The sequence below is a fragment of the Cebus imitator genome, unplaced genomic scaffold, assembly GCF_001604975.1.
Source record: "Cebus imitator isolate Cc_AM_T3 unplaced genomic scaffold, Cebus_imitator-1.0 Scaffold30, whole genome shotgun sequence".
In the NCBI taxonomy this organism is placed as follows: domain Eukaryota; kingdom Metazoa; phylum Chordata; class Mammalia; order Primates; family Cebidae; genus Cebus; species Cebus imitator.
In genome coordinates this window covers 4930898-4955250 of record NW_016107345.1, presented here as the reverse complement: position 1 = coordinate 4955250, position 24353 = coordinate 4930898, and the positions used below count along the sequence as shown (strand labels likewise).

Genomic DNA, 24353 nt, shown 5'->3' with positions numbered 1-24353 from the left:
TAAATTTTAGAATTTTTTTTCTATTTCTGTGGACAAAAATGTCATTAGTATTTTCATAGAGATTGCATTAAATCTGTAGATTGCTTTGGGTAGTACAGACATTTCAACAATATTCACATTTTCAATCCATGAACATGGAATATCTTTCCCTTTTTTGTGTGTGCTGTTCAATTTCTTGCATTAATTTTTTTTTATACTTTTCATTGTAGAGATTTTTCACTTCTTCAGGTAAGTTAATTCCTAGGTATTTTATTTTATTTGTAGCTGTTGTAAATGGGATTACTTATTTCTTTTTCAGATTGTTCACTGCTGGCATATAGAAATGCTACTGATTTTTGTATGTTAATTTTGTATCCTGCAACTTTTCTGAATTTGTTTATCAGTTCCAATGGCTTTTTCGGAGGATTCTTTAGATTTTTCCAAATGTAAGATAATATCATCTGCAAACAAGGATAATTTGACTTTTTTCTTTCAAATTTTTGATCCTTTCTTTCTCTTTCTGATTGCTCCAGCTAGGATTTCCAGTACTATGTTGAATAACAGTGGTGAAAGTGGGCATTCTTGTATTGTTTCATATCTAAGAGGAAAGACTCTCAGTTTTTCCCCATTCAGTATAATACTAGCATATGGCTTTTCTATGTTGAGGTATGTTCCTTCTATGCTAAGTATTTTATTTTTCTCATGAAGGGATGTTAAGCTGTATCAAATGCTTTTTTGCCATTAATTAAAATGATCATATGATTTTTGTTCTTTATTCTATGTATCACATTAATTTATTTGCATATGTTGAAACATTCTTGCTTCCTGGGATAAATCCCACTTCATAATGATCAATGATCTTTTTAATGTGTTATTGAATTCAGTTTGCTAGTATTTTATTATTATACTTTTAGTTCTGGGATACATGTGCAGAATGTGCAGGTTTGTTACATAGTTATACACATACCATAGTGGATTGCTGCGTTCATCACCCCATCATCTACATTAGGTATTTCTCCTAATGCTATCCCTCCCCTAGCACCTCACCCCCCAACAGGCCCCGGTGTGTGATATTCCCCTCCCTGTGTCCATGTGTTCTCCTTGTTCAACTCCCACTTATGAGTGAGAACATGCAGTGTTTGGTTTTTTGTTCTTGTGTTAGTTTGCTGAGAATGATGGTTTCCAGCTTCATCCATGTCCCTGCAAAGGATGTGAACTCATCCTTTTCTATAGCTACACAGTATTCCATGGTGTATATGTGCCACATTTTCTTTATTCATTCTATCACTGATGGGCATTTGGGTTGGTTTCAAGTCTTTGCTATTATGAACAGTGCCACAATAAACATACATGTGCATGTGTCTTTATAATAGAATGATTTATATTCCTTTGGGTATATACCCAGTAATGGGATTACTGGGTCAAAATGTATTCTAGTTCTATATCCTTGAGTAATTGCCACACTGTCTTCCACAATGGTTGAACTACTTTACACTCCTACCAACAGTGTAAAAGTGTTCCTATTTCTCCATATCTTCTCCAGCATCTGTTGTCTCCTGACATTTTAATGATCGCCATTCTAACTGGCATGAGATGGTATCTCATTGTGGTTTTGATTTGCATTTCTCTAATGACCAGTGATGAGCATTTTTTCATATGTTTGTTATCTGCATAAATATCTCTTTTTGAGAAATGTCTGTTCATATCCTTCACCCACTTTTAGACAGGGTTGTTTACTGAAGATTTTTGAATCAGTATTTATCAGGGATATTGGTCTGCAGTTTTCTTTTTTTGATGTGTCATTGTCTGGTTTTGTTATGAGGATAATACAGGTCTCACAAAATGAGTTTGAAATTATTCCCTTCTCCTCTATTTTTCAGAATAGTTTGAGCATTACCTCCTTAAATTGTTGGCATTTAAATTTCTGATAGAAGCAGTAAAGCCACTGCCCACCACCCCCCAGGCTTTTCTTTGCTGGGAGACATTTTATTACAGTTTCAATCTTGTTAGTTGTTATTGGTCTCTTCAGTACCAATCTAAATTTGTTGGATTTCTTCAAGGTTCAATTTTGGTAGGTTGAATGGCTGTAGGAATTTATCTATTTCTTCTAGGATTTCCAATTTATTGGCATATAGTTGCTCAGGATAGCCGCTAATGACCCTTCAAAATGATACTGTGGTATCAGTTATAATGTTTCCTTTTACATCTCTGATTTTATTTATTTGAGTCTTCTCTCTCTTTTTTCTTAGTCTGACTAAAGGTTTGCCCATTTTGGGGCAAAATAAAACAACTGACTTTTTGTTTTATTGGTCATTTGTATTCTTTTCTTCAAATTCATTTCTTTATGCTCTGATCTCTGTTACTTCATTTCTTCCACTAACTTTGGGTTTAGTTTTCTCTTTCTTTTCTAGTTCTTTAAGGTGCATTATTAGGTTGTTTATTTGAAGGTTTTTTTTCTTATTTCATATAGGCACTTTTAGCTGTAAACTTCCTATTTAGTACTGCTTTTGCTGCATTCCATAGATTTTGGTATGTTGTGTTTCCATTATCATTTGTTTCAAGAAATTTTTCAATTTCCTTCTTAATTCTTCATTGACCCACTAGTCATTCTGGAACATATTGTTTAATGTGTTTGTATAATTTCCAAAATTCTTCTTGTTATTAATTTCTAATTTTATTCCATTGTGATCAGGGAAGATGCTTGACATTATTTTAATTATTTTAATGTTTTAAGATTTATTTTGTGACCTAATATATGTCCTATCCTTGAGAATGATCCATGTGCTGAGCAAAAGAATATGTCTTCTTTAGACATTGGATGAAATGTTTTATGTCTATTAGGTCCATTTGGTCTATAGTGTAGAGTAAGCCTGATGTTTCTTTATTGGTTTTCTGTCTGGAAGATCTGTCCAAGGCTGAAAGTGGGATGTTGAAATCTTCAGCTATTATTGTATTGAGGTCTATCTCACTCTTTGGCTCAAATATTTTTGCTTTATATATCTGGGTGCTTCAATGTTGGTTATAAATATATTTACAATCATTATATCCTCTTGCTGAATTTACTCCTTTATCATTATATGATGATCTTCTTTCTTTCTTCTTACAATTTTAGTCTTGAAATCTATTTTATCTGAAATAAGTATAGCTACTTTTGTTCTTTTTTGGTTTCCATTGACATGGAATATCTTTTTCCATTCCTTTATTTTCAGTCTATGTGTACCTTTATAGATGAAGTGAGTTGCTTATAGGCAACAGAACATTAGGTCTTGTTGTTTTTTTAATCCATTCAGCCACTGTATGTCTTTTACCAGAGGCTTTAGTTCACTTATTTTCAATGTTATTCTTGATAAGTAAGGACTTCTGCCATTTTGTTATTTGTTTTCCTGTTGTTTTGCAATCTTCTATTCCTTCTTTCCTTTCTTCCTGTCTTCCTCTTAATGAAGGTGATGATCTCTGGTGGTATGATTTAATTTCTTGCTTTTCATTTTCTGTGTGTTTGTTGTATGGTTTTTGATTTGCAGTTTTCATTAGGCTTGAAAATACTATCTTATAATCCATTATTTTAAGCTGATATCAACACTGTTTGCATAAGCAAACAAATAAGCAAAAAGAGAGCTTATAAAAACTCTCCATTTTAAATTTGTTCTCCTGCTTTTTAACTTTTTGTTGTTTCAATTTATGTATTATGTGACTATGTCTTGAGAAGTTGTTGTAGTTATTATTTTTTATTGGTTCATCATTTAGCCTTTCTAATTAAGATCAGAGTAGTTTATAGACCATAGTTACAGTGTTATAATGGCCTGTGTTTTTCTGAGTGCTTACTGTTACCAGTGAGTTTTGTACCTTCAGATGATTTGTTACTCATTAACATCTTTCTCTTTAAGGTTAAATAACTCTCTTTAGCATTTCTTGTAGAACAGGTCTGGTGTTGATGAAATTTTTCAGCTTTTGTTTGTCTAGGAAAGCCTTTATTTCTCCTGCATGTTTGAAGGATATTTTCAGCAGACATACTATTCCAGGGTAAAAGTTTCTTTCTTTCTTTCAGCACTTTAAATATGTTATGCCACTCTCTCCTGGCCTGTAAGCTTTCCACTGAAAAGTCTGCTGCCAGATATATTGGAGCCCTATTGTATGTTATTTGTTTCTTTTCTCTTTCTGCTTTTAGGATCCTTTCTTTATTCTTGACCTTTGGGAGTTTGATTATTAAGTGCCTCAAGATAGTCTTTTTTGGTTACATCTGCTTGATGTTCTGTAACTTTCTTGTACTTGGATATTGATATCCTTCTCCAAGATTTGCAAGTTCTGTATTATCCCTTTAAGTAATATTCTTCCTCTATCTCTTTCACTACTTCCTCTTTATGGCCAACAACTCTTAAATTTGCCCTTTTGAGGCATTTCCTAGATCCTGTAGGCATGCTTCATTGTTTTTTATTATGTTTTCTTTTGTTTTCACTGTGGATTCTCAAATGACTTGTCTTTGAGCTTACTGATTTTCTTCTGCTTAATCAATTCTGCCATTGAAAGGCACAGATGCATTCTTTCATGTGTCAATTGCATTTTTCAACTCCAGAATTTCTATTTTATTCTTTTAAATTATTTCAGTCCCTTCATTAAATGTGTCCGATAGAATTCTGAATTCCTCCTCTGTGTTATTTTGAATTTCCTTGAGTTTCCTCAGAACAGCTATTTTGAATTCTCTGTCTGAAGGGTCATATATCTATGATTCTTCAACATTGTTCCCTGGTGACTTACTTAGTTCACTTGGTGAGGTTATGCTTTCTATCATCGTCTTGATGCTTGTGGATGTTTGTCTTTGTCTGGGCATTTAACAGTTGGATATTTATTGTAGTCTTTGCTTGTTAGTGCCCATATTTCTTGGAAAAGCTTTCCAGGTTTTCTGAAGGACTTGGGTGTTATTATCTAAGCCATATCTACATTAGGAGGCACCCCAAGCCCAATAACATTGTGGTTCTTCCAGACTCGAAGACGTACTGCCTTGAAGACCTTAGATAAGATCTGGGAGAATTCTCTAGATTACCAGGAAGTGACTCTTGTTCTCTTCCTTTACTTCCTCCCAAACACATGGATCCTTGCTCTGTCCTGTGCTGCCTGGAACTGGGATTGATGTGAAACAAGTACCCCTGTGGCCACCACCATTGAGACTGTGCTAAGTCAGACCTGAAGCCAGCCCAGCACTGCGTCTTGCCCAAGACCTGCTGTAACCACTCCCTCACTGCTGCCTATGTGTGCTCGAGGCCCTTGGGCTCCACCATCAGCAGGTGGCAAAGCCAGCCAGGCTTGTATCCTTCCCTTCAAGGTGGCAAGTTCCCCCAAGCGCTGGATGTATCCAGAGGTGCTGTGTGGGAGCCAAGTACTGGAGTCAAAATCCTTACAAGTCTACCTGATGTTCTGTTGTACTATGACTCGGCTGCTACTCAAACTGTGACATATAGTCACTTCTACTCTTCCCTCCCCTTTCCATAGGCAGAGGGACCTGATCCCATGGTCACCACCATAGTCCCATAGGAAGTACTGCCAGGCTACTGCTAATGTTCCTTTAAGGACCAAGCACTCTTCAGTCAGCTTGTGGTTAATGCTACCTGGCCTAGGACTCACTCTTCAGAGCAGTGGCCTCCCCTCTGGCCCAGGGCGGGTCCACATATGCTGTACAAGAGCCCAAGAGTCTGCTTGGTGCTCTGCCCTGCTGTTGCTAAGCAGGTACCTAAGATGCAAGTCAACATACCTTTTACTTTTCCCTCTACTTTTTTTCTCAGGAGGAAGGTGTCTCTCCCCATAGCCACCACAGCCTGGGAATGTGCTGAGTCTTACCTGAAATCAGCAAGTCTCAGAGTCTCACCCAAGGCCCATGACATGCTACCTGGGTATTGCTGCTGGTTATTTAGGGCCCAAAGGCTTTTTGGTTAGCAGATGATGGGTCTGCCAGTACTGTGTTCTTCCCTTCCAGGCAGTGGGTTCCCTTCTGGCCCAGGTTGTGTCTAGAAATGTTATCTGGGAGCTAGGGCCTGGAAAAGGGGCCTCACAACTCTGACTGGTGCCTTATCCTACTGCAGCTGTGCTGATATTCAAGATACAAGACAAAGTCCTCCTTACTCTTCTCTCTCCTCTCCTCAAGCAGAAGGAGGGGATCTCTTCTGGATCCATGAGCTGTGCAGCCTACGGTTGAAGGAGGGGTCACACAAAGACCCTGTCAGCCACCCTGACTGGTGTCTCAGTAGGTCACATGGCCCCAGCCCACTGGCTCTGAGCCCAGTTCAACACTGAGCTTCAGAATCATCTAGGAGTTTGAGTCCTTGTGACCTAGACTGCCTTTCAAGTTTATTTAAGGCCCCAGAGAAATTTGGTCTGCAGTGGAGAGGGTTGGCAGAACTCAAGTTCTAATCGCCGGGATAGGCAATTCCTCTCTGGCTAAGGCTGGTTTTATACTTCCTCTGTGGACAGGCATCAGCTGAGTTCAACTCGGCTTGACTATTGCAGAGACCATGTCCCAGTATATCAATGCGAATTCAAGATCTCTCAAAGTGATTGAGTGGTCAGTGAAAAAGAGAGACAAGGAAAAAGTTTTCCTTAAAGCTGGGCCCAAAGGAGGTACCACATAATGCTGCTCCGTGGATGTCTGACATTCCCCTGAAATCCATAGTTTTTATTATGCTCTTTCAATAGGGGAGGGTGAGTGAGGTTGCACAAAGTTTTAGTGATAATTATACAAAAAGAATACAGGCAAAAACTGGTGCACAAAAATCACAACGTGGTATTTTAAAAGCAGAACAATGTAAAGATAACTTTTCTATGTGTCAGCATAGAAATCATACACCTTAGCAAGAATATAGGTTAAACATAAACTTCTGATTATCAGCAAGAACACATTGGGTTCACAGCTGCAGGGGGAACAGGATCTGACACAGGACAACCAGCCTGACCACAAAAACTGCAAGAGGAGGGGCCTCCATGCAGGCCTGGAGGAGCAGTGGGAGAAGAAAGATTTTTACATCCTTATCTCAACCACAAAGGTTTTTCCTCATGACAGGCGCCCCTCATGCATCTGTTTATAGGCTCCCCATAAGGGTCGCATTCCCTTTCCAGGGCCCTGATCAATATGCCTTTCTTGGGAAAGGAATCTAGGTAATAAGCCTCTCCATTACACGTCCATTTATAGGCTCTCTGCAATGAGAAGCCCATTACGTGCTGTCATCTGTCTCTGGCAGTCAAGCTATGTGATTAGTCCCATTCACAGGGCTCCTGTTTTTACCAGAACAGTTCAGCAGAGCCAAAGTTACAAGTTTTAGCTCAGCATTTCACTTTATTCTTCATTTTCTCAAATATAGTCAATACAGTAAGTAACAAACATCACAAAGCAAATGGCTCATTTCGGGGAAACCAAATTTTAAGATAATTTACAGGTTAAAAATCAACAACAATTTCTTGTTATTTCAGATAGCTCAGGTGTTGCCAATTCTTCCAGAAGCTTGGGGTTGTTCAGTCACCACAGTGTTCCCAGAAGGCTTTCTACTGTGACAGGGCACCACTGAGTTCAATGCAATATTTTGTAATTGCTGCACTCTCCCTCTCCCAGATGCACAGATTCTCTTTATCCATGCTATACTACTGCTGCCAGGAGATCGAGGAGGGGTGGCATTGGCATTTCAAGACTATTTGCTACCCTCCTCAGTACCTCTTTTAGCTATAAGAAGTCAAAACCAGGTACTGTGATGCAAACCAGGTAGTGCTCACCTGATATTTGGTTCTTACGAAGGTGCTCTTTTTGTGTAGAAAGTTGTTAACTTGATATCCTTGTGGGGGGTACAATCACTGGAACCTCCTGTTCTGCCATCTTTCTCTACCTCTACCTCAAAATATAAAGCCTTTTAGAACAGGAATTATGTCGTTATTATTTGTTGAATGAATGAGTTAATGTGTAAATTAAAGAATTCATGAATGAATGAATTTCACTAGGGGAACTTCTCAGTCCTATCCAGCCTAGCACAGCTTACGAGTTCTTCTGAGTGGGATTGCCCTTGAATGCATGCTTCAGAAAAAAGAAAATGTGAGATTGAAACTATCCATAAAATCTGAACAAATAAACAGGGAAAGATATTTTCCCAAAGGACACAAGGGTGTAGAATTCAGAAATCTAGATGCAGATCACAACTTTCATATTGATTCCAGTACATGTAGGTCCTGGGTTTCCCCACTGCAGAGCAAGCTCCACATCGTGGCCTATTTCACACGTTTTTGCAGTCAGGGATGTGGCTTTTCTGAGCTAATGGGGCGGGTCCACACAGCTTTGTCTCCACACTGACAACTTCCTTTGCTTATCCCTAACAGTTCAAAAAAACTGCCTTTTCTGCTAATCTATTCATAAGTTAGTGAAGGCTATTTTTAAAAAAGAAGAGGGAGGAGGAGGAGGAGGATCCTTTTTTAAAAAATACAGAGATTAAGGTAGCATATTTTAAAATCATCCACATGATTAAAACTTCTGGAGCTTTTTATATTGAAACATTTTTACAACATAGCTTTAAGTACAGGGCTTTAATAGTGTGAAACCAGCTCATGAAATCTAAAGTCAGTGTGTGCATCATAACTCTCAATAAAGTGAGTATGTTGAGCATTTTCCCAAATCCCCTTGTATGCAATGCCTTCTATTAGAGTAAAATTCATAACTGCCATCCTGTGAGTCTCTGCTCCTTGAGGACAGGTCGTGAATTTCTATCTGTATATGCTCTATAGCACCAGAACTCTGTTTTTCAAAGGATATTACTAATTGGATATTTGTTGATATCATTGTTATTAATGATTTTACTTTTTATGAGACAGTTTCTGCTTCTGTCCACTCCTGTAACCCAGGCTGTCACTAACCTCAGGGTGACAGTGGGAGGACATCTGACTCAGGTTTGCCATCTTCAGGGCATTGTATGCACTATACTTGACCAGATTCCCTCTCCTATCAAACTGCATCTGTGCTATCCTGAGCCATCTGAAATGCCTTCTATGAAGTGCTGAAAAAATATACTCCTCTGTGAGGATATAGTGGCTGGTAATGGGTGGCTTCATTTTTTAGCCTCCCAGTTAATATATTCATAACTACTTGGTTTCTATTAATATTAATGTAGAAACAATAATAATAGCTACCATTTATGAGTGCTTGGCACATTGTAGGTGCACAGTAATTGTCAGCTTATTATAATTAGCACTGATAATGGCCATTGCTATATTAGTAATAATAATAGTTACCATATAAGCTTGAAGTGAACGGGGCTTTTTTATTTTTATTTTTTGTATTATCTCAAGTAAGTGACTGACGGTATATTTACTTTAGGTCAAGGAGTTGATTTGGGGTAAATGAGTAATTTCCTTTCTTTTTTGAAAAAGCAAACTCTGTATGTGGTGTGTGCATGTGTGTGTGTGTGCGCACCCGTATGCACTCATAAAAATGCATGTTTCTCCTGATTTTAAAAGCATTATAGAGTTGGTGGTTAAGTATGTGGACTTTGGTGTCCAACTGTCTGGATTCAAACTCTGGTTTGTCATAAGCTAATTCTGTGACCTTAGGCAAGTTAGTTAACCTCTCTATAAGTCATAATTTTCTCATTTGTCAAAGGAATAATTATAGTACATAGATCATAGAATTATGAGGATGAAGTGACACAATTAATAACTATTGTGTCCATAATGATACTCACTGATGTAAATTGTTCCTTGTTTTTATTATGGCTGTGATTTAAAAAGAACTGAAAAATGCAGAAAAGCAAAAGGAGGAGTCATTTAATTGCATTATATAACCACTATTAACAATAACACAGGGCTGTATGCTTCTAACTTTTTTTGTTTATATGAATGCCTAAGTATATTCAATTTTATAAAATTTAGATATAATCATTAACTTGTTTTAATAATTTACTTTTCTGTCCCTAGCATAATTTATTTTATATATCACTTTATAATTTGTGTTATCAATTTACTTTTCTTTGTCTAATATATATTATTATATAGTTTTAATAGTTGCATATTAGTCCGTCATCATATGTATTATATTATTCATTCATTGGACATGTAGAATGCTTTGAAGATTTCATTATTATAAATAATAGGAATCCTAATCTAAATTCACATCTTTTGGTATATATTTGATTAATTTCTTGGTATAATTTTATAATAAATCATTTAATAAGCCATAGAATATTTTTTAGAATTAATACTTTTGGAATAAATTGTCAGATTGGTTTCCATAAAGACTTTAATTTCATTTCCAGCAATAGTATATGAGGTTCTAGTTTCCATGTAACCCTGCCATACCTAGGTAGTATATATGCATAAATGTTTTACATTATGCAATTTAATGGCTTCTGTGGAATATGGAACAAGTCATTTTAATTCTGAGCCTCAGATTTCTAACATGCAAAATTAACTAATGGGTATAGAATTCAAAAATATAATGATAGATCATAAAGTTTATATTGATTCCAGAACCCACTGATATTCCATATTTGAAGTGTAGTTCAAGTGAGAAAGGGCCAAGGTGAAGTTGGGCTAATGCCAGAAGAGGCTGAAGGGATGAATACTAAGGAGCATTTTTCTGCTAATGCCATGACTGTTCAGAATGTCCCAGTGTTGATCAGAAAGTAGTGTAGATAACAGTTATAATTTGAATTTCTGATTGTGTCTAATTGCTGTCTATCCTGCTAAACTGTGCTCCATGGGAGCAGGGATCTTTGTTTGTTCATGGATATAATTTATGCCTTCAGCACGGAGCATGACACATAGTAGGGGATCAATAAGAAGCACCTTATATAAAAATTAACTCATGGATTAAAGACTTAAATGTAAGACCTAAAACCATAAAAACCCTAGAAAAAAACCTAGGTGATACCATTCAGGACATAGGCATGGGCAAAGACTTCATGACTAAAACACCAAAAGCAATGGCAACAAAAGCCAAAATTGACAAATAGGACCTAATTAAACTGAAGAGCTTCTGCACAGCAAAAGAAACTATCATCAGAGTGAACAGGCAACCTAGAGAATGGGAGACAATTTTAGCAATCTAGCCATCTGACAAAAGTCAAATATCCAGAATCTATAAGGAACTTAAATTTACAAGAAAAAAACAAGCAATCCCATCAAAAAGTGGGCTATGAACAGACACTTCTCAAAATGAGACATTCATGCAGCCAACAAACATAGGAAGAAAAGCTCATCATCACTGGTCATTAGAGAAATGCAAATCAAAACCACAACGAGATACCATCTCATACCAGTTAAAATGGTGATTATTAAATAGAAAACAACAGATGCTGGAGAGGATGTAAAGAAATAGGAACACTTTTACACTGTTGATGGGAGTGTAAATTAGTTCAACCATTGTGGAAGACAGTGTGGGGATACCTCAACCATCTAGAAACAGAAATACAATTTGACCTAGCAATCCCATTACAGGGTATATACCCAAAGAATTATATATCATTCTATAAAGACACATGCACACATATGTTTATTGCAGCATGCTTCCAAAAACTTGGAACCAACCCAAATACCCATCTATGATAGACTGGATAAAGAAATTGTGATACATATATACCATAGAATACCGTGCAGCCATAAAAAAGGATGAGTTTCATATCCTTTTCAGGGACATGGATAAAGCTGGCAACCATCATTCTCAACAAACTAACACAGGAACAGAAAACCAAACACCACATATTCTCACTCATAAATGGGAGCTGAACAAAGAGAACACATGGACACAGGGAGGGGAACATCACACACTGGGGACTGTTGGAGGTGGTGGACCAGGGAAGGGGTAGTATTAGGAGAAATACCTAATGTAGATGACGGGTTGATGGGTGCAGCAAACGACCATGGCATATGTATACCTATGTAACAAACCTGCACATTCTGCACATGTATCCCAGAACTTAAAGTGTAATTAAAAAGAAAGAAAGATAAACATTGAAAAAAAGAAGTATCTGTTGAATGAATAAGCTGAATAAAGATACCCTACACTTGTCAAGAGACTGTGCACCCAGTAACCAGCAGTGTATGTACATATACCTATGTAACAAACCATGTATACCTATGTAACAAACCTGCACGTTCTGCACATGTATCCCAGAACTTAAAGTGTAATTAAAAAAAAAGAAAGATAAACATTGAAAAAAAGAAGTATCTGTTGAATGAATAACTAAGCTGAATGAAGCTACCCTACACTTGTCAAGAGACTGTGCACCCGGTAACCAGCAATGTGCGGTCCTCCAGATAAGTATGGATGAGCTGTTATGAATGAGGCCTCTTAGACTTGCCTTTTCCCAGCTCCCATGTTGTGTCCCGCTGATAGTCTTTCTCAGATATTTAATACCTTCAGCCTGTTAAGATTCAGCACCTCCCTTCTAGAATCCATGATTTGCAAAGGAACATTAGGCCCCTGTGCACTAAACCATTATGGATTGGCTTAATAGTTCAATTCAGAGGGTAGAGTTATTTCTAAGTTCTTAGGGATACTTTATTGCTGTCCTTTCAACTACCTAGAGGAACTACATCATAGGGTGGTTGAGGGTATATTACATGAGATAATATACCATGTAAAATATACAACTGTTGATCTAGGCAACTATGTGATGATTAAAAGCCCAAGCTTTGGAACCAGAACTTTCCAATTCAAATCTGGGCTTCACAACTTAATAGCTGTGTCACCTTAAGCAAATTAGTTAATCACACTATATTCAGTTTTCTTGCTAAAAAATACAAAAAATAGTACCAGTGATTTGGGGATTTAATGAGTTAAAGCATGTGTAGAAGTAAAAATGGTAAGTAAATTTTACCTACTATTTTGATCATTATTAATAACCTCAATAACTTCATTGAGAATTTGCTATGTGCCAGACACCAAATATGTATTATCTTAGTTAATCCTTAAAGCAGTTCTGTAGGCTATTATTGTTATCCCCACCTCATGGATATTTACGTTCAGAAAGTTTTAGTAATACCTTAAAATCATGTAGATAGTAGGTAGTAGAGCCTGGATTTAAATGCAGGTAGGTGTGAAGTATGCTCTCAGTGATACTTTTCTTAACATAATTTGAAATATCTGCATTCCTATTGCCATTATAATTTTTAATATCTGATTTTGAGCCTTTTTAGCTATGCCCAAACCTTAGAACTAACTTTAAGTTCATGTGAGTGTTTAAGCATCCATCTAATGGTTTGTTGGTCTACACTTTCTAAAGACTGACAGTTCTTAAGCTACACTGCCATCCAGTTCACCCACCTCTCTATTTCCTCTACTAGGATCTTAACAAAATCAGTCCGTTAAATAATTAAATACCAGTTTAAAACTATAGGATGGCAAATGATGACCAAAACAGACAATTTGCATGCCATGGTGTGAGGATAATAAGGTTATAGAATCTTTCCTTGAAAGGTCACAGTGCAGCTATTTCAGTATTCATTTTAAACAGTGAGCTGGAGTTATGCATGCTCTAACCTAACAGTGATTCTTTACTCAGCATGAAAGTGTCCTGATATCAGTAGCAGCAGAGACTCATCCACTATAATGTGACTGGTTGACTGAGTGCCCTGTGATTGACCAATATCCTTCTTATCACAGTGATGAACTTAAAATTTGAACACTTTTCAGACACCCCCAGCAGGCAAAACAAGGAAAACTGAAAAGCAATCCATTTACAGATGTCAGTACAGCTGCTGTGTTTTTGGATATGATTTGCTCTGCCACATTTGACAGATTATTTTTTATATCTTTGAGATTTATCTTGTTTTCATTGGAATATACTATAAACTGTTCTGTTACCTTTTACAAGGTGAATGAATTGCGATATTTAGTAAAAATTGTCTTTCATAGCCAAGAGATTCCTGTGTACAGAGAGCTAGCATGGCTATCAGTTGGCAGGGTGGTGGCAATTTGTGCATGATACTCATTCAGGTAAAACATTAGCATGTGGCTTATGATAGCATGGGTTTACACGGAGTTCATCTGATGTTTGAAGGTCATGTTTTTCTCTTTAACAGGTTAATTATGTATGGTTTTGTGAAGGCTATGATACATGCTGGCCAGTTGAAAAATGGAGACTTTCATTTCACTGACTGTTTATTTTTTGGTTCACTGATGTCTGCTACAGATCCAGGTAATTGCTCAAATAATGTATTTTCTTCTTTTAAGAATCAAACATTTAAATTGCATGTTGCTCCCAAGACCATCACCTGAGTCCACATAATAATTTATATTCCTCTTCACCTTCAGTTGACATAGCTGTTAGTAATTACAAAAGAAAAGGGGAATATTTTAATAGTGCTAAAAAATTGGTTAAAAAGTAATTTTAGTAGTAGGAGAGATCTTTAACATCATTATAGTTTATTTCTCTAGAATAAGCTTTTCCAACCAGCAGCCCATGGGCTGCATGTGGCCCAGGATGGCTCTGAATGCTGGCCAACACAAATTCATAAACTCTCGTAAAACATAATGAGATTTATGCACAGATCTTTTTATTTGCTCATCAGATAATGTTAGTGTTAGTGTATTTTATGTGTGGCCCAGGAAAATTCTTTTCTTCCAATGTAGTGTAGGGAAGCCAGAAGATTAGACACCCCTGCTCTAGAACATGTAGCCATTTTGAGTTATCATCCTGAATTTTTCTCCAGTCAATGTTAGCTTCTCTTCTTTTGAGATTGTTGTATTAAATTAATGGCTTAAAGATATTTTAAAACATTATTTACTATGGTACTTTTCAAGCACATCAAACATAGGGAGATAGTAAAAAGTATTGGCATACGCCCTTCAGCAATTATCAAATACGGGCAATCATCTTGTTATACCCCTCCCACACTCTCTCTTTCATCATGACTGGATTATGTTAGAGCAAATCCTAGCCATCATATTATTTTCTTTGTAAATGTTTTGAAAAATGAGAATTGCCATTGTAAGATCTAAAAATATTAATAACCATTCTTTAATAATGTCCAAAATCTGGTCATTGTTTTAATATCCCTAATTGTCTTATTGTCATTATTTTTATAGCAGTTTGTACAAATCAAGATCCAAACAAGGGCTGCATATTACAATGGATTGATATGATTGTTGAGCCTCTTTTTATCTAGAAGTTCCCTTTTATTTTTTATTTTCTTGTCATTTATTTGTTTTAAAAAAGAGATAATTTGTCTTGTGGTTGAATTGAATATAGCTCCTTAAAATATTCCTCAGTGTCCTGTATTTCTTATAAACTGATGGTTAGATCCAGAGGTTTAATCAGATTCAGGTTCAACTTTTTGACATGATTACTTTAAAGTTGGTGCTGTGAGCCTTCTATTCCATCACCTCAGGAGGCAAATAGTGATTGGTGACTCAGTTGTCAGCCTGATCCATCACATTATTGGATTGCTATTCCAGCAAAGACTACCAGAACACACCTGTAGTTGAACAAGATGGTTTTATTACTTGTTGCAATGAAAGTGGATGACATAGGGAACCATGTTACATCTCAGTGGGTATTAGAAAGGACTTATTATAGGACCTGGGTTTATGTTTGGTTATTTTAGTGAGGGTTTAAGGTATCAGGGCTTTGGTCTGGATTCGATGCTGTTAGGAAGTGGGAATAACTGCAAGACTGGGCATCTTAGTTAAGTCTTATTCAGAAGGAGGAAAGACTTGATTGAGCCTAAAGCTACAATTGGTGAAGAAGCAGTGGTGATTCACAATAGCCAGGATAGGGGGATGTTTGGTCAGTTTTGTGGTTTGGACAATGTTCATTATTTGTGTTTAGACATAATTACATAGTAATACTCTTTTTGTCTGGGTCCATCATGGTCACAGAATAACCTTGCCTGATGTCATTCTGCGAAGTTGTTTTTGTTCAGCAGGAGAATGCCAAGGCCTAGCTAACAGTATCAGACCAACTATTGAATGCTGGGCTGCTCTTCTCTTTCTTTTTTTTTTTTTTTTTTTGAGACGGAGTTTCACTCATGTTACCCAGGCTGGAGTGCAATGGCGCGATCTCGGCTCTCCGCAACCTCCGCCTCCTGGGTTCAGGCAATTCTCCTGCCTCAGCCTCCAGAGTAGCTGGGACTACAGGCACGCGCCACCAGGCCCAGCTGATTTTTTGTATTTTTAGTAGAGACGGGGTTTCACCATGTTGACCAGGATGGTCTTGATCTCTTGACCTTGTGATCCACCCGCCTCGGCCTCCCAAAGTGCTGGGATTACAGGCGTGAGCCACCTCGCCCGGCCTGCTCTTCTCTTTCTTAGGAACATGTAAAAATCTTTCTTAGCTAGGAGCAGTGACTCACGCTTGTAATCCCAACGCTATGGGAGGCCAACGTGGGAGTATCACTTGAGCCCAGGAGCTCAAGACCAGCCTGAACAACATAGGGCAACCCTATCTCTCCAAAAGATAAAATAAAATAGTAGCCTGGTGTGGTGGTGCATACCAGTAGTTCCAGGTAGGCTGAGATGGGAGGATCACCTCACAGGCCAGCACGATTGGCACCACATAGTGACTTTTATAAATGTAAAATATCAGGCTTGACCACAGACCTGATGCACCAGATGCTAGAATTTAACAGTATCCTCAAGAGATTCATATGCACATTAAAGTTTACGAAGCTTTACATTTTAGAGTTTCCCATTTTACCCAATAGCTTTAATATCCATTGATGGTTTTTGCTTAAGCTATATTTATTAGGGGTTACAAAACTAGTGGTATGCTAATCTAATCCTACCTTTTGCATTTATTAGCTGGTGGTACTCTCCTTAATGAAGTAGTTTTCCAAGTTCAATTATTTCAGTACCCAATGGTATAATTTAAACAACAAAAGCAGGGCAAATAATCCATTTTTTTCTCTTTATTTACTAATTTTCAAAGGAATGTGTTGTGGAACATTCTGCACATGTGACCAATGAGATGAGCTTTTTAAAATGTATCATTATGAGCACATGGATTTTTACATAGATGATATGTTTCAGTCTGCTGTTGTCATTATATTCTTTTCATGATCTCAATATTCCATTTTTTTATAAGTGAGAGCCTCTTCAAGTTTATCCTGTATCCTTTTATTATAACCCCAACAGTTTTTGATAGGTTTCATGCTTTTGGGTAAGACTAGATGTTTCAACCTTACCTTGTATATTTCCTGCACCCTAACTAGGAATTACCCATTTCTCCAGAAAACGTTGGCTCTTTCTAAGAGGGAAATTTAGCTGAAGACCATAATCTGGGCACTAAGAGATTTCATTGCTGCTGGATTGGTAATTGTTTTTAGACCTTTTATTAAAAGGAGAAATTATATCACAAATTCGTAAGATTTTCAGTTAAAATTTAGTACTATAGGAACTTAACTGCCTTGAATTTTTATTTACATTTTTATTTTCTTCTGCCTACTCTTCTTCTTCCTACACATTAATGTACTTTCTTACTTGCTTAAAACATATTCTCAAAAGCATTATATATACTGTTACTAAAAATGGAATAACTAAAACTGCTTAAGATTTTATTGTGGTTATTTTTAACCTTTGGATATGTCCTGCTAGTGATGTATGGTTAAAAAGGACTCCCTTTTTAAAATCACTTGAAATAATTTATCTGTGTGTTTAAGCCACAAGTCAACATATAATAATGTTCACTTGTTTTATTTTGATCTTGATTTTTGTTTTAAAATTAGATTATTTATAGGACTCTAAAAAGAAAACCACAGAACAAAATAAGAGAAATCTAGCTTCCCTCCCTGTCTCCTTTACCCTAAATTTCCAATGATTTTGATTGGTTTTTGGCTTACTCTTCCATTTTTAAATTTAAGCAAATAAACATGCACACATTCTGCTATTTGCTATGGTGCACATGGTTCTTCACCTCACTTTTATTTAGTTAACAATATTTTGAAGATCTCTTTATAGCAACATTTAAGAATCTTTCTCACCTGGGACCAGTGGCCCATGCCTATAACCCCAGCCCTATGGGGGGCCAAGACCAGCCTAGACAACATAGGGAAACCCTGTCTCTCCAAAATAAAAAATAAAAAAAATACCCTTGTGTGGTGGAGCACACCAGTAATTCCAGGTATAGCTACTTGGGAGGCTGAGCAGGGAGAATCACTTGAGCCCAGAAGGTTGAGCCTGCAGTGAGCTATGGTCATGTCACTGCACTCCAGCATGGGTGACAGAGAAAGGCCCTGTCTCAAAATAGATAATAATCTTTCTAATTCTCTTCAGTAGTTGAAGAGTACCCCATAGTTTATTCAGTCAGTCTTCTATTGATGAAAATTTGGGTTCTTTCTTCTGCAATTATGCATGGCATTGAAATTAATAGCTTTTCACATTTTGACAGTGTTTCTTTGGGAGAAACTTCTGGAAAGAGATCATGGTAAATGCAATTTTAATTTCCCTAGATGCCAAACTCCTCACCATAAAATTTGTACCATTTTGCATACGTACCAGCAAGGTATGACAATACCTGTTCTTCACAGTCTTGTCAAAACTTGGTGGGGGAGGGTTATCTATATGAAAGGCGAGGGTTTATATATCCCTGTAGCATGACTTCATACTTTTTATTGTGAGTATTTCTATTATGAGCAGGATTGTATGTTTGTATTTTTGTGTTTTATTATGAGTAAGATTCATATGTTTGGGAGACATGAAATTTTTGGAAAAAATTTTTTTTCTATTATGTATATATGTATATATTATATATTTTCTACTTGTAAGGCATTCTTTTCCAGTAGAGTCATTAGACATTTCAAGGTTTAGATGCCCTTAATATGTTAGGAATATTAATCTTTTATCTGTAATATAAGTTACAAACAGTTTTCCTGATTTGTCATGTTTTATTTTGCTTATGGAATGAGGGGTGGGGGAAGTTACTATATGATGAAAGAACGTGAAATGAAAGTGTCTTAGGTTTAGAACCCATGGTGTAAATTGAAGATCAGAGCTGCACAGTGGTATACAGGGATAGAATGCTCTAGCCTCAGGGTTAGAAATCGCCTTGGCACTATGTCATTGCCAGAATATTTCACCCTCATATAGCCCAAGGGAAATGCAGAAGTCTCTTGGCAGCTACTGGAAGCATGGACTCAAGACAATATATTTTCAGCCTATCTAGCTAGTTAAGAATGTTCTCTTCTGTCATACGTAGATATTCTACCTTTCAGGGTCAGGTCTCATTTTGTATCACCTTTGCACAAATCTGCAAGTTCAAAAGCACTGCAACTAACATTCCCTGGTCCCAACACTGAAGGCTGAGTTTGTTGCCTTCTACTGAGTGACTCAGCTAGCTCTAAACACAATTAAGTTGTAGTCAAGCCTCTCTCCTTCCGTGGCAGGTAATGCCCCTGAAGTTATGTTTAGATAGCACAGGAAAACCAATTAAAATGGAAAAATGAAACATCCAGGCTTGGCACAGTGGCTTATGACTGTAATCCCAACACTCTGGGAGGCCAAGGCAGGAGGATTGCTTGAGGCCAGGAGTTCTAGATCAGCCTGGAAAATATAGCAAGACCTTTTCTAAAGAAAGAAAAGATAAGAAAAGAAAAGAAAGAGAAGAGAAAGGACGAGGGAGAGGGCGGAGGGAAGGCAGAAGGAAAGAAGAATAGGAGGAAGGGAGGGAGGGATCCAACTTGGTAATATGGTTATTTATTTCCATTGTGTAAAACAACTGAGCTGACTGAATTTTTAAAAATACAATATTGGCTCATAACCATAAAGAGCATCCTGAGGCCCAAGTCCACTTTCCAAGTTTGGCATGGACCAGCTGTGCAACTTTGGGCAGCCACTTACCCTCTCTAGATATACATTCTTGGAAATAGAAGATATTGTTTCTCATTACTTCCAACTGTTTTTTTTCTTTAACAGACAAAACTGACTCTTCATCTGCAAAATAAAAAATTTTAACTAAAGGTCTAATACCCTTCCAGATCTAACATTCCATGATTTTTATTCTTATAAGACTGGTTTTTATTTAAAACATGCTTTTATTTTGGAGAAAATAAAAGTCAATCCAAAGACTGCTAACCTTATATTCTGAGGTTCCAACCTCAAATCAACAAATGCTAAAGATGATCTCATAAGGTAGAAACCCACACATGAATAGGAACCCTTAAATTCTCCATTTTTACTGGGAACTAATGTTATATTAAAACATGCTGAACCCACTCTCTGCTAAATTGGTGCAATTTAAGATCTTCAGCAACCTTAAAACACCTAGTTAATCTTAACCCACAATTATTCATTTATTGCCTAAATTATTGTGACTCATTAATTCATGAGAGGGAACCTGTGCTCTCAAGGTCTGATATTTCTTGGCCTTTTAAAATTAATTCTTTCCCATTTAGCCCTAGCTAAATATTAGCTAGGTGTTATTTCTTTTATATTCATTTTTTATGGATACACATTTAGTCTTAAATTCTTCCTGCACGTTTCAGACTCTCAGCCAATTTTTGATTTAGCTCCATTTGGGATTATTTGACTATAATTTGATTCATTTTATTTCCTCCTTTTCTTACTGATGAAGATCTTGCTGATGATGGAAAGGTCAGCAGGGACAGACAGAAATACACAGAGGGCTCAATCAGTGAGCCAGCTCTTCTGGTATGTGCAAAAAACAGAGACTAGGAGGATGAGGAATGGGAGAGAAAAGATAAACAAAACTAAAGAGAGCAAAAACCCCAACAACTGGAAATAGATGATTTGTTTAACAGCTCTCATTTTGCAATTGACCAAAGCTTGTCAAGGAGCTGCCTAGCTTCACGCTATCCTCTTGTCTCTTTCATTGTTGTCTTGGGTTCCCATTTGGTAAATTTGACTATCCAAGACAATTTTGATTAGTAAGTCGGAAATATACTTTTATATTGGGTAGGTGAGATAAAGAGGGAGGTATTTAAGGTGTGTAAAGACACGTGGAGATGCCAGCATATCCGTGTACCTTGATCATACCAGTTTTGTGACTGCTTTGGGGTATTTGCACTTGTTGCTACCTCCCCATCTTCTTCAGGTCTATACTCAACCATCGCCTAGTGAGAGCCTTTCTTGCTCACCCTATCAGATATTGCACCCCTCCCCAAAACACCCCAATCACAGAGCTTTCTATCCCCTGTCTGTGCCTTACTTTCTTCCCATCTCTAATCACTAATCACTATTGATCTGTTTATTTATTTACTTATTTCTTTGTCTCCTGTGGGGAAGATGTTTTTTTCCATTTTTCTGGATTTTTTCCTATCTTTTAAATCTTACAGTTCTGATATCTAGAACAGCAGATTCTTAATAAATACCTGTTAAATCAGTGAATTAATATAGCTTGAGGAAGAAACTACTAGGGTAAAGTGTGTCATGGGAAAGGGGATCTCTTTTCAATTATGAAATGTGAAGCAGTTGAGTATTCTAGGTCACCCTAGAAGATGAGGTGTCTTATGGCCCCTGGAGGGACGGTCTCCAAAGATGAGGGTTGACTTCCAGCACATAGCTGCATTTCTAACATAGAGCTGGACTTCCAGCACATAGCTGAGTGACAATATCAGTTTCTGTCCACCAGAGAAGGTATATTTAACTAAAGCAAAGATATGTGCCTTCCTTCTTGTCCCACTGTACAGCAAATATTTCTTTCTCCTACTTACCTGGTTGTCAGTGGCTGAACATTTTCCAGAGCATGCCAAGCTATGATTTGTAGACTTGCAAGAAGCAGTTATAATCATGTGATTTTTCTAAGTTGGAAGATGTTCAAAATAGTAGCTTCCTTTAGGAAAAGGAAGAACTCAGCACATTGCATCAAGTATTAAATAATCACCCAGAAGATGCCAGAAACTCATCCTGATATTTACAGAACTGACATTTCCTCCAAGGTCTTCAGGAAGCCACTCATTTAAGTACGTGTGTTCTCTGTGTTTTCTCACGCCATCAATTTCCCTGTTTCCTATTTGGATTAGAGTGTCTTCATTTTACATGATGCAGCTGCATTGAGACTCAAATACAGCTGTACTATTTTGAACTCCAGAAGTATTAATCCAGTATTCAAAATAAGAAAATAATTCTTAATTCAGAGACTTGTCCAATTTTTCCCCTAGAGAATTAATCCAGGGTGTCTTGATGTAGGTAACATTAGATAGGGCATATTCCAGAGTTGCTGTGTCTGATATGACACAAGATTCATGTGGCTACTGAACCCTAGAAATGTGACCAGTCCAAATTGATATGAGATGCAAGTATAAACACACCCTAGATTTCCAAGACATCATTTGAAAAAAATGACACATCTCATTAATAATTTTATACAGTATTAATTACATGTTGAAAGGATAGAATTCACTTAAGAATGAGTTAAAATATTCTATAAATCTAATTTCCTTATTTTTTTAACTTTTTTAAGGTGACTATTAGAATATTTAAAATTACATATGTGGCTCGCATTATATTTTATTGGACAGCACTCCTGCAAATACATATAAAAATGAAACTGTTGGAAACCAAAACCATTATCCTTAATAGAAATACTGTAATAATTTAAAGTTGAGTAGTAAGTACAGATGTAGTGTTAAGTACAGATACAATGCACTGCATAGATTATGCCATTTGGTAAAATATAGGCAATTTATTTTTATGATATTGAACTAATATGTCTGAGATTTTCTTTCTGAAATCTCTCCTCCCAGTCTCATTTTTCTGCTCCAATACATAATAACCTATAAAATACTTTACACCCAAGCTTCAGAAATAAGAGAGTAAATATCTATATGATTCAAGTATCATATATGTGCCACTTAAACCATGAATACTGTAGCTTTTGACTTGGGGACAGCGGATTAAATAAACTCCTGTCCAAACATGTCAATTGTACTCTTTTTGTTATAATATAAATAAGTTTTTAAAGCCTGACAATCTCAGCATTGTTTTTGGAATGCCCATTACTGTTTTGTCTTATATAACTTATCACAGTTTCAAGAAAATTGACATTTATATTATGTTAGCCTGACTACAAAGTATGTTGACACATTTAATATTCCTAAATTGGGTAGACTCAATATCAAAAGTAAATAATTATCTAAAATGAGTAAATGGAGACAACCTGCATATCCAATTGGAAAATACAGTCTAAGTTTTTTTCATGAAGTTTAGATTTAAAAAATCTATTTGATGTAAATTATTAGTTTACTTCTCTCACCAAACAAGGCAAAATATACAAGTGCTTAATAGGATCTATTTCTTTATCTGTATTATCATCAACACTAGATAATATTTAATGACTAGATCATCACAGATGCTTCACAATATAAAAGGCCCATTGAGTTTTGCACAGTACATAGTAAATACTTATCGAATAAATAGAGCAGTCATTGACTATTGATGAAGAACACTTCATGGTGTGGAACAGTCATGTTTAAATCTTCATTTTATCTGACTCATTTGAGCCTCAGTTACTCCAAATATAAAATGGGAATATAAGATTTATTTTAAAGGTTCTTGATAAGGATTAAATAAGATAATATGTCTTATTTTTATTATGTTGACATTATGTTTAATCTGCACTAAGTAGGGGCTGCTATTTTAGCATCAGTATAATACAGTGAAATGTGTACATTTTTGCTTGTTTTCATAATAATGGATTTCCGTGATTCTTCCTACCTGGTTAGTTCTCCCATGACCAACTATATTCATTTCTGAGTTGCTCATTTAAAGTTGGGAGTGTGGTATGTGTAATGTGGTAATTTTGCTTTGAATGAAACACAAGTATATTTTGATGTCTAGCCTTATAGATAAAAGGCCATAATTTTTAAAAGCAAATCTCAGACACTGTCATTTTGGTATGCATCTCTAAGGTTAATTAAGGGCGTGGTTCTTATGTGTCATGAAGCCATTATCCAACCTGAAAAATGTATTTTGGTATGCATGTCTAAGATTAATTAAGGACATGATTCTTATGTGTTGTGAAGCCATTATACAACCTGAAAAATGTTCCATAATCCATTGGTGTCATCTAATAACCAATCCATACGAAAATTTTCCTTATTTTTGCCCTTTGCCTTTGATAACCCAAACAGGTTTCATAAATAATATTTAGTTGTCTCATCTTTGCATTCTCCTTTAATCTACAGCAGTGCTCCCTCCTACCTTTTTAAAAAATGCTGTTATTTAGAAAATTGGGTCAGTTATAAAAGATGTACCACATTCTGGATTTGTCTCCTTCCCATGATATCATTTAATTGTTCCTGTATCCTCATATTTCTGTAAGTGAAAGTTTGCTTTTGAGAGTCCTGATTATTTAGATTCAAATTCATCAGTTTATGCAAGAATATTAAATAGGTGATGCTTGGGCGATTGTGTTACATCATATTAGAAGCCACACAATGACTTTTAGTCAGACTAAACGTCTCGG

General features: G+C 36.5%; 1 protein-coding gene across 2 annotated transcripts in view; it reads left to right on the top strand.

Annotated features, from left to right (window-relative positions):
• The window catches only part of SLC9A9 (solute carrier family 9 member A9), a 590634-nt gene that overhangs the window by 155208 nt on the left and 411073 nt on the right, over positions 1-24353 (top strand). For both annotated transcript variants that reach the window (XM_017523772.2, XM_037736839.1), the window contains exon 5: positions 14017-14132. In XM_017523772.2, coding sequence (XP_017379261.1) covers positions 14017-14132 — 116 coding nt within the window. The remainder of the gene's footprint in view (positions 1-14016; positions 14133-24353) is intronic.